The 11427-nt window shown below is 38.2% G+C and overlaps 1 protein-coding gene across 2 annotated transcripts; it reads left to right on the forward strand.

Moving 5' to 3' along the window:
* The first annotated feature begins 301 nt into the window (after nucleotides 1-301).
* On the forward strand, nucleotides 302-11427 carry SLC26A1 (solute carrier family 26 member 1). Of its 2 annotated transcripts, none has more exons than XM_010725947.3 (3): nucleotides 302-573; nucleotides 6080-6730; nucleotides 8107-11427. In XM_010725947.3, exons 2-3 carry the CDS (start codon nucleotides 6110-6112, stop codon nucleotides 9634-9636), a joined length of 2151 nt encoding a protein of 716 aa, XP_010724249.1. In that variant the 5' UTR covers nucleotides 302-573; nucleotides 6080-6109; the 3' UTR covers nucleotides 9637-11427. The 2 variants fall into 2 exon arrangements, with proteins under 2 accessions (XP_010724249.1, XP_010724250.1); XM_010725948.3 differs by lacking the exon at nucleotides 302-573 and adding an exon at nucleotides 4697-4776.

Here is an 11427-nt window from a genome sequence, read left to right on the forward strand (position 1 = left end):
CACTGACCTGCCTACATTTTACTGTCTCTTGTTTACACAAATACAGAAATCTTGTGATCTAAATGCAGTGACCTGGAGGAATGGAACTCTGACCTCCAGAGTCCTGTTCTCAGCAAAGAACAGAAGAATACTTACCCCAGACCATGAAATCCACAAATCTTAGACAAGACTGCAGTTCAACTCTCGAGCCACACATAAAATTAAAAGCTAATGCTGCATGATAATACATAAAGCAGAGAAAATCTCAAATAAGAAGCAGCTTCAAAGGTCAGAAACGTGCTAGCCTGAACTCAGCATAATTTTTGGATCACTGTTAGTTAATTAATAATCTCACATAGTATTTAAACTCAAAGTCAGTGAGTGCTGCACGTATATCCAAGTTTTCAGAGAAGTACAAGTGACAGCACACTACCAAGCAGAAAGCCGAAGATTCCTTAACTACCAATTCCTCTCTTGAAGACTGCCTAGTTAATAATTATCATTTATGCAAATAGATCAAAGCCAGACTGACGACTTTCATTCATTCCAACATGCAAAAACAGAGCTGAACATTTCTGTCAAAAAGTTATTCAGGTAAGAGTCTTGCCTTCCCTTTCACACCTCTAAATTCAGGTTTTGTTCATTCTGTGCCTGTTCCCCAATGCACCAAACTGTCTCTTTTCATTTATTTTGTATACTGATGCTGATTTGTAAGTTCTGCCGTTATTCTGTGCTTCATAGATATTATTCATAAGGTAGATACTGGACGAAGGTTTTTGAAACTTGTAGTTTGCAAATGGAATAGAAGTAAACTTTCTTACAAAAGGTCTAAGAGTTTAATACTGGGTATTTGGCTTGTTCCTATTTGTACTTACAAGTACTATCTGAAGCTTGGCTGGTGCAAAGAGTATTATTAGTAAAACAGCATCTTCAGAGCAGTTAGGTAAGAGAAAGAAACTGTAAGTATCGTCTGTACTGGTAGTAAACCTAAGATATCAAAGAAGATAACGGGGAAAAAAATATGAGTACGAGCTATCTATTTATTTTTCTCTACAACAGCTTAAAATGGCTTAAAAGCCATGGAGAAGGCATCCAGCAAAAGCATAGGGCAGAAAACAGTTTTCTATTCAGCGCTGCAACTGAAGACTAAGGTCTTGGGAGAGCTGTATTGGAAGACTTTTTTCAAAAGCAGACTTTCACTTTGGATCAGCTACCTTTCCAAAAGAAAGAAGTATGATTTTGAGGAATGCTCTTTAGCCCCCACAGAAAATTTGGTAGTCATGTCCTAGGACTCTCCAGAAGAACGAGACAATTTTTCCTGTATTTTGATCATCACGTTCTGGAAACCCTGAACAAAAATAGTTCCTGGAGAACCACTCTAACTACCTTTTTATTTATTTCCAAGGTCTGATCATTCCCATGGGTGATCTTAAAAAATAGCTGCTGTTTGACTGTGTGATTTCTCTTGTGGCCTGCATCGTGGCAGTCCTCTTTCTCACTAAGACACTGTACTAAGAGTCAATCCTTCGGGAAAATTGAATCAAATATTTTGTGAATGCATACGTTTGAAAAAGATCTTAAATTGCGTTGAAAATACTAGATTAGATTTAGAGCCAGAAGAAAAAACTGTGATTTTGAGATTTTAGTTAGAAATATGGAACTGTAAATATTTTTTTTTCCCTTTCACTTTCATATACACAGAGAATTGAAACGAAACAGAAAAATGTTTTAAAGTCACAGCAGCTTGCCCAATTAGTCAAAATAACTGTTCCCATCAAGCTTCACATGCTTTTCTTCAAAAGCACCACAGTATTCTTGGCCTAGAATGGGAAAATTTCCCAGGCCAGCTCTTAAATAAATGGTTTTGGTTGTGGCACCTTACTTAAGTTTGCTTCCAAGCACATTTAGGCCCTGGTTATCAAATGCTGAAAACATCATTGCTTATGCAAGACAGAAGGAAACATTCATTTAACTTTCCCTGTTTTGTTTCTAAAACTTATTATCTACATCAACGTTTCCACGTTATTCTGTACAATAAAAATTTAATAAATCAAAGCAGCAAATGCTGACACTGTACTGTATTATAAGAGTTCAGACAATTTTATTTCAGTCTAGCTCAGGTCCTTACCACATCTACTCAAATTCACCCAAGAAAACAATTTCTGGCTCAGGCTTTTTTATCTCCATAAATCAGGATACACAGGAGCAAAGCTTCTGGGTATTTTCCTTTGGAAAAGGCTGGTTTGCATGCATAACACTCCTTTCCACATTGAATCAATGCACAGTAGGTGAAGCTATTGGGATTTTTTTCAAAACTATGCTAATGCTCAGAAACAGAACTGTAATGTAGTCACAGCCACTGGAGTTCAAGAGAGGCTTCTTACAAGCAGAAAAGGCTGATGATATGAAATACAAATAATATGAACAGCTTAGCTCAACACCAACACATTTTAAATCAAACACTTAGATGAAATGAGGTGTCTTTTTTTTCCTGTGATTTACGCAACAAAACTACAATGAAATTTCAGACTATAAATGCAAAACTTACTCCACCCATACTACCTGTTAGCTGATCTTTCACTGAACACTGAAAAAAATGCAAGCATCAACACTTATCTTGAATCATACACAGGGTTTCATCCCATCTTATATCTAACAGTGACTGACAGTCACTGTTACAGCAAAAAGAGTAATGCTAGTGCAGAATTGTGATTTCTGCCCAATATACAGCTTTTCTAAGATCACTTTAGCATAGAGAAACAGGCTTATCTTGCTTTCCCCTCCTGTGCTTTTTAGACACAGGTTCTTTTTTTTTTGGTTTGTGGAAGAAGATCATGACGGAGAAAGAAAAGGATGCATCAGGACACTTTTATTTATTTTATTTTATTTTTTTCAGCTTGTGCTGTTCCATAGAAAACAAAACAACTCAGGGAGAATGGTTACATGTGTCCCACCAGGGATTGCCTGTCAGGGAATCTGTCACGATAAATCCCACTGAACGTGTTGTGATGAATGCTTCCTCTCAATGAGAGAGCTTTTGTCAGTTCCATGGTACGGTGAAAAGACAGGAAGAAAGACAGGACTAATGCCAGTTGGAAAATCAGTAGTTTGCTTGATTGATTCTTTGCTTTGCTTCGCTACTTCACAAGATAAACTGAGTCACTGCATTCACCCTGATCATATGATAGGTTCAGGCTAAACCAGAAAATAATACATATGTTTTTTGCTCATATTACCATAGACAATTTGAAAAAAACCTCTAAGCTCCCAAACATCAAAAATTACCCATTACTTTGAAATGATATGAATAGATCCTACATGCAGCATGTGGCCTTCACATGTGGTAAACAATTGAGAATGTTCCAATATCTAAGTTAAATGCAAAAGATGGACATGTTCTGTCCTATATCATGCTTCATTTGCATGTTGCCTCTAAGAACAGCTCTTTCAGTAGATGATGGGAAGCCTTCACTTGAATAAAGGCAAATATTATGTTCTGTGAAGTTTTGGTGGGATAAGAGGCAGCTGGAAACGTGTTGTCCCTGTTCCTACGTACCAATGAGCACAGGCAGAACTGAAAAGTCACTTTAGCAAAACAGCAGAGGAATCTGTTTATTAACACCTTTACTGCCTGAATATTGCTCAAGTATTACCACTGAGGAAGGATAGTGTTATATCTCAGTGTCAGAATCAGCTGGCTAGTCACTCATGCAAGGAGTATACAGATTTGTCCTTCCCTATCCTGTTTTTGGAGCAGGCAAGAGCACTGAAAGTTCCCAGCTCTCTGCTAGGCTACACAAAGGCAAGGGTGATAGCTGGTATTCACAGTGGAATGCCATTTCCTTCTAGTGAAACAACTAAGTTATTGCTGAGCTACTGGTCTAAGAACTCTTGGTTTACACAGCTGAAAAATGTTTTGCTGGTAACAACATCCCCTCCACTATTTGTTGTGGCTTTACTACATTCTAAAAGCTTCAATTAAGCTATAATCATTAACAGAACCTGCCAAAAATGGAAACTCATTTTAGAGTTATCTTACAGCTAGCCTGTTCATTTGACGTTGCAGTTTGAAAATACATGTAGTAGAAGAAATGGTTGTTTACAGGAAGAAAGTCTTTATTTTCAGGAGGAAAAAGAACTGAAGAAAAGGACCTCATGTTAGTATTTGCATTTTAACTTGAAAACATTTTTCCATCAGGAAAGTTTTTTAACCTTAGGCTAAAATTCTGGAAGAATACATAAGGTGTTTTTTTTTTTCCTCCAAATAAGCTTTTTAGTTTGCATTTACAACAAACTACCATTCTGATTATCCAGCAGAGCAGATACTATACAGATTATATAGTACAGCCAAGACATACTACAAAATTATCACACATACACAATATCTTTTAACAGATTCGACAGAGAAACTCTATTCTAAAAATATTATGTATTGAAAGCTACTATTATCCCCTCAGGAAGCTGCATAGACTGTAAATGTCTGTTAGTGATGTTTTATTGTTGATTTCTTTTTAATATAAATTTATTTGTAAGTAAATTCTGCAAGATCAGAAGACAGCAGACAGTAACTGTACAATTAAGCACCTGAGCCTGGAGTACAGAAGCCAATAAAATCTTTTTTTAAGTAGCCTATCAAAAGCGAGCACTGGATATTGAACTGCCCACTAGCTTGTAACTATGTTAAACAAGGCCACTGTATTTATTTCTTGGCTGCCTGAATTCACTTGGCTGAAAGAAGTAGGTGGCATTTGAATAGAACTTGCAGTCCTCAAGTACAAGACTCTCAAACTGATCTAGGTAAGAGAGGAAGCACTGGTTTTTTGCATTTTTTTAAATGAGTGTCTTCATCACAGTTTCTAGCATTTAGTATTCCATAAACTAATTATATGCTCTTACATAATCTTCTCAGTGCTGTAATTTCTCTCTTTTCTCTCACCTTTGCATTCTAATGAAGACTAGATCTAGCCTAAACATGTAGGAATATCTTACCTAGCATAACCTCTCAATATTACTTAATGTAACTGGGATGGATATAAATCTAGTAATCTTTAAAAATATATTTAAATTACCATGCAGATTATTTTCAGTTTGGACAACCACTTCACACATCTCCAAAAATAATCTCTTTTTTGCCTTTTGGCATACTATGAACTACATACTTTAAACATTTAAGCACTCTGTTTCAAGATGTATTAAACTCTGGATGGCCATAGTACTTACATTGTGTGATTCAAAACAATACCTTGAATTTTTTTTTAAAGACTTTTGCATTGGCCCCATACACATAGTTTACATTTGTTTTCAATTTCCTGACAAAGGGTATCTGTTAGAAGCTGGAAAAGGTTCATAAGCAGGATGTACACCTTAAGCAGGACAGACATAAAATATTTTATAATGAGCCACCCTCTATTAAGGGTGCCTACATTTAAAAAGCTTATAGGCTCGGCAATGTATACATCTGTTTATCAATCACACTTCCAGATGTTACACAGCAGTTATTAGAATTACACATAATTTCTAAGAGTCATCAGTGGTTTGTGCACAATTTTTTGCCTAAGACTAAATTGTTGCACCCCAAGGAACTCTGTTTTTGCAGGTTCTACTTAGCAAAAACCACCTACTGTGTGCTGAGGACATCTGCAGTGACAGATAACTGTAACACACACGAATTCCACATCAGTTATTAGAAATACACTATTAGAAAGACCACAGATTATCCCATTACTATGTGCTTATTTTTTACACCATCAACTTCTGCCTCTTACAACAGAGACCTCTATGACAGAGACTTCTATGATGCAGCATCTGGAAGAGCTGATGGAATTATCTGTCATACAAAGAGATGACTATTTTAACTCAGTTTTTTTCTTAGTAAAACAAATTGGATTCAATCAGAGGCATATTTAAGGCTTTGTACGAAAGGTTTTGATCGATTTGAAGCTTTGTTTCTTAAGTGTTACATCCCCAGCCACCAGAGCCCTGTGTTGGGATAGTTTCCTTAAAAGCTTTTATTAAGGAGGACAAACTATTATTATTATACATCCATGCTAAAAAAACATTCAGTAGCTCCACTCTAAGAGGCATTTTCTTCACACTGCAGGAAAAGATACATGAAGTAAACACCAAGACAATGGAAAGACCACATGAGGCTACGAAGATGGAAAACAACACTTCTTCCTGCTTTTTCATGGAAAGAAAGACTCGTGTGAAGGCTAATAGGAAAGAGATTGTGCTAACCAAGCTGAGGAAGAGCTTCTCCTGCACACCAAGGAAACTGAAGAACTTTGTAATGGACTTCTTTCCTGTTTTACGATGGCTTCCCAAATACCAGTGCAAAGAGTACATTTGGGGTGATGTTATGTCTGGGTTAGTGATTGGAATCATTTTGGTGCCCCAAGCAATCGCATACTCACTACTGGCAGGCCTGAAGCCTATTTACAGTCTTTATACATCTTTCTTTGCCAACATCATCTATTTCTTAATGGGCACATCTCGTCACGTCTCAGTTGGCATTTTCAGCTTGATAAGTTTAATGGTGGGACAAGTTGTGGACAGAGAACTTCTCTTAGCTGGATTTGACTTGAATGATGATGCCACACCAGCCTTGGGTCACGGCTCCCTGCAGACTGACAGCCAGTCCAACACAACTGTCTTCAATCTTACTACCGAGGGGATGAATGCTGAATGTGGAAAAGAATGCTATGCTATAGGCATTGCTACAGCCCTGACATTTGTGGCTGGAGTGTACCAGGTAAGTGGTTGCTGATATTCAGAGACAAAGTATGAAATTCCTAAAGCTTTCTTGCATGACCTAAGTTTTGACTATCCTTCCATGAGAGACACAGCATCATTTAACTTGAATGATCTTGGACTGTTTTCTCCAGGAAGCCTAACTCTGCAGGCAATTTGGAGAAAACATGATGTAAGCAGTTTTATCAGCTACAAACAAGCACAAATAAAACAAGTCTTTTGCAAGACTAGTAACACTGCTTTAACACTCTACTACCCTTCAGTCTTGCTGATTTCGTGGGACTGTGAATCAAATACAGATCTCATCATGAGGGAAATTCTGAAGTACCTTTGTACTTCAACAATAAAAAAATGATTCTGTGACTCTAAATAAAGTTGTCTCCCTAGATATTTTAATAAAGGTGAAGGCTCATTCACCTACTTCTACACTAGCTCAGAACATACTGCTCAGTGTTTCACTACCAGGTGCTATGTTATACCAAAGCACTGTCCAGTGATAAGTCAGAAAGGAGAGAAAGCAGAAAGGAAATGAGGAAGTAGACTAAACTAACTTTCAGACAGTGGTTTTGTTGGACTGTTGGACACTCACCAGTATGCTGCCCATCGTAAGGATATCAAGAGAACGCACAAGGAAGCACCATGAACATACCTGTGAATTGTCTGCATAAGAATTAAGAGGGAAGATCTTCCCTTTACTAAAAATTTTCAGGTCATGTACATGAACAACAAAACACGAAGCTATATTCTTCAAAGCCATCAAAAGAAGCAGCAGCAACTAGTTAGGACAATATCCTCAGATGTGTGAAAGTCTCTGGTGTCTTCTGCCATTGTTGATCTTAGGCATGTCATAAAGGCCTTGTTTCACTTTCCCTTCTGTTCACAAGGCTGACATCAAAAGCTGCTTAATGTAACCATGTCACCAGAGAACTTAGGGTTAGGGTTAGGGTTGTCATTGTCATCACTCAAATTCTCTTTACAAAGAAAAGTCTACAAGTTGTAACTGTAATCACTTTTAGCCAGGAAAAAAAAAAAAAGTTAGATATAACAGCACTTCTAGATCCGGTGTTCTTAGGCTTAGGAAATAAAATTCTGACAAGCCACTTCATTCAGAACAGTACTGGAGTTAGGGAGTTCCATTTGATTATTTTTCAAACTTCTAATTCATCTCTTGGTTTTGTAGTATCCCATAACAGTATCAGGAATCACGTTTTAAAAGCAGATTGAAAACACTAAAGGATAACTCCCACTTTAATTTTCAACTAGCCAAATGCTATCTGCCTCCAGCTATTTCTCTCTCAACTGTACTTACTTGCAGTATCACAGTATCATTTAAGGCTTATCTTTTTTTCTTTTTTTCTTTTTTTTGTGTCTCCCCAGGTTCTAATGGGAGTCTTCCGTCTGGGTTTTGTATCTATGTACCTGTCTGAATCAGTTCTAGACGGCTTTGCAACTGGCGCTTCCTTAACAATTTTAACAGCTCAAGTGAAGTATCTGATTGGAATAAAAATCCCACGTAGCCAAGGGCACGGGATGCTTGTTATTACTTGGATTAACATTTTCAGGAACATTTCTCAGGCTAACATTTGTGATATCATTACAAGTGCCATTTGTATCGTTGTGCTGGTTACTGCTAAGGAACTGGGAGATCGTTACAAGCATAAGCTGAAATTCCCTCTTCCCACAGAGCTGATAGTTATTGTTGTGGCGACACTAGTGTCACATTATGGAAACTTAAATGAAGTGTATTCATCCAGTGTCTCTGGAGCTATTCCAACAGGATTTATTGCCCCCAAGGTACCACGTTTTGACTTAATGATCCGTGTTGCTATAGATGCCTTACCTCTCGCAGTAGTAAGCTTTGTCTTCACTGTATCCCTTTCTGAAATGTGTGCAAAGAAATACGCTTACACTATCCGAGCCAATCAGGAAATGTTTGCTGTAGGGTTCTGCAACATCATTCCGTCTTTTTTCCACTCTTTTGCAACAAGTGCAGCTCTGGCAAAAACACTTGTGAAAACATCTACAGGCTGCCAGACTCAAGTCTCCGGAGTGATTAGTGCAATGGTGGTTCTGCTGGTACTACTCTTCTTGGCACCTCTCTTCTACTCCTTGCAAAAGTGCGTCCTTGCTTGTATCATCATTGTCAGCCTTCGAGGAGCTCTAAGAAAGTTCCGAGATGTGCCAGCACGGTACCATGTGAATAAGGTGGACACAGTGGTTTGGGTCGTTACTATGTCTGCCTCTGCTTTGATCAGCACAGAAATAGGGCTACTAGTTGGCATTGTTTTCTCCATGTTATGCATCATTGTTCGGACACAGCAGCCACGGACAGCCCTGCTTGGTCAAATCCAAGATACCAACTTTTATGAGGATGACTTAGAATATGAAAATCTCTCTTCTGTTCCAAAGGTCAAAATATTCCGTTTTGAGGCACCACTTTATTATGCCAATAGAAACTATTTCCTAAAGTCTCTGTACAGATTGACTGACCTAGATCCTAACTTAGAAGCTGCCAGAAGGAAGAAATATGAGAAGAAGGAAAAGCAGCATCTGAAAAAAGAAAATCAACAAAATCAACCAACTGTTAATGGACTGGACAATAGAGACACCACTCTGCAACTAGTCCCTAAGCAAATTGACTTCCAAGCCCTTGTTGTAGATTGCTCTTCCATCCCATTTTTGGACACCACTGGAGTTAATACTCTAAAGGAAATTCTAAAAGACTACAAGGAATTAAATATTTCTGTTCTCTTAGCTTGCTGTAATCCCTCAGTGATAGACTCTCTGAAAAGAGGAGGTTACTTTGGGAAAGATTTTGGAGGTATGCAAGAAATGCTCTTCTACAGTATACACAATGCTGTGCGGTTTGCAAAAGACCAAAAGCTTACTGCAGACTGCTCTGTTTAATCCCATTTTTCCTTGACAATACACTAAAGAAAGTGACAGATGGAGAAGGGCAGTTTGCAATAATTAAGTTATCAGACACACTGTTGGCTTTGTACAGCAATGGGCCTACAAGACATTGTCCCCTGAAGAGTTCTGCAATTCACTGGATGCCGCTTAGAACAGCCCTTGGGGACGCAGTCCGGGGCTAGGCTAGGACAAGCTGGATAATTATCTGCACCTCAATTTCAGAATGTGGGTGAAAAAGAAGTGCATCTTGGGGCAGTTTTCCTTGTTTTGCCATTATAATACATGACCAAATATACAGTGTCATGAGACTGAGACTGGAAGTCTCTCAAGAGCCATCTGCCTCTCCCAGTGGCTTGTGTTAAGAAGGATGAGTCATATATCCAAACATAATGGATCACGGACATATAATGATTTAAACTCTGGCTTGCAAAGCTCTGTCCATTCCATCATTCAAGACACGCTCTTTAGCAACTCCCACTATTTGCAAGCAAGGAAAATGTATAAAGCATTGTGGGATGTGTTAATGTTACGTCTCTCCTCGTCACCTTGATTGCATGGGCTTAATGACACAACTTGCCACAAGTGAAGAAACCACAGGCTATCACAATTTCTCTCAAAACCATCTTCTCAAGATAACTTCGTGGAGTCACTTGTGATATTGGAACCACCGTATGTTAATTAGTTACTGAGGGTTTCAATACCTCTAGTAACATAGGAAGAAACATGACCCTGATGTACAATTTTCTTGTGTCTAGAGAAAAGAGATACATGGGATTAAGAAAACAGAATGGCTTTTCTGGCAATCATACAGTTACCACAGTAGTTATACCACCCTGTCAAAATGTGTTACCTCTGTTGATACAACTCTAATCGAGGGACACACAAGGATCACTAAGTATAATCCTCAAGACTGTGATGCAGCACGCCATGCCCTTCCTACAACAGCCTGAAAAAGGGACAAGGGTAAGTGAAGAAAGCAAGAGAAAAGAGGATAAAATGAGAAGTTAATCTGTGATCTACCATGTAGGGGAATGGTTAGTCAAAAATGCCAGGCTGGTTCTCTCTGATGCACTTCTAATGAAGTATATATAGCCCACAGCAGTATAACTGATCCAAGTAGAGCAATGCTTTATAAGTTGTGTATCCCCAAACACTAGAAAAATCTCACCACACTCCAGATCATTCTACATACTACTGACTTTTTTTTCCCCACCATGTAATTCTTTGATTATAGATCTAATAACCCGTATTTTACAGGTCTGTGTTAATTTTCATGACAACTTGCATTGAGTTATTTATTCTGTATGGTGTCAAATGATACCCTCAGAGTCAGTTTTGTTGTTTTATATCTATGCTCTCTCTATACAAATAAGTACACATCTAGATTTTGATTCTAGTTGTACTGATTCCAGTACTGCTGGTACTTATGTTCTAGCATATGGCATTGACAGAAAACTTTTTCTTACACTGAAGTCTAAAATTACCTGCATGAAAGGGAGGACAGCTGCCCTACCTTTCTCTTCTTATTCATGGCTGGTTCACATGTGGAACCAAGCATAGAAGGAAACTGTCACACTTGTGCTTTGTACACTTAGCAGACACCAGAAATAGGCTACATGTATGCTGAAACTATTTCTTAGATATACCACTAAAACAAATGCCACATCGACCCATCATGTGATTTGCTTATTTCAACTTCCAGGTCACTGAATGGAAGAACAATCAAACTGAGGTTCTCCAGTTGCCCCAGAGCCTGTTTGGCTTTCAAGAACACATATTTCATTT

Source organism: Meleagris gallopavo, chromosome Z (assembly GCF_000146605.3).
Source record: "Meleagris gallopavo isolate NT-WF06-2002-E0010 breed Aviagen turkey brand Nicholas breeding stock chromosome Z, Turkey_5.1, whole genome shotgun sequence".
NCBI lineage: Eukaryota > Metazoa > Chordata > Aves > Galliformes > Phasianidae > Meleagris > Meleagris gallopavo.

What these genes read in the sequence shown, in the direction of transcription:
- SLC26A1 (XM_010725947.3), top strand. Translation starts at nt 6,110, where the DNA reads ATGGAAAGACCACATGAGGCTACGAAGATGGAAAACAACACTTCTTCC. An exon ending in TTGTGGCTGGAGTGTACCAG is followed by an intron (nt 6,731 to 8,106) that starts GTAAGTGGTTGC and finishes GTGTCTCCCCAG; the next exon opens with GTTCTAATGGGAGTCTTCCG.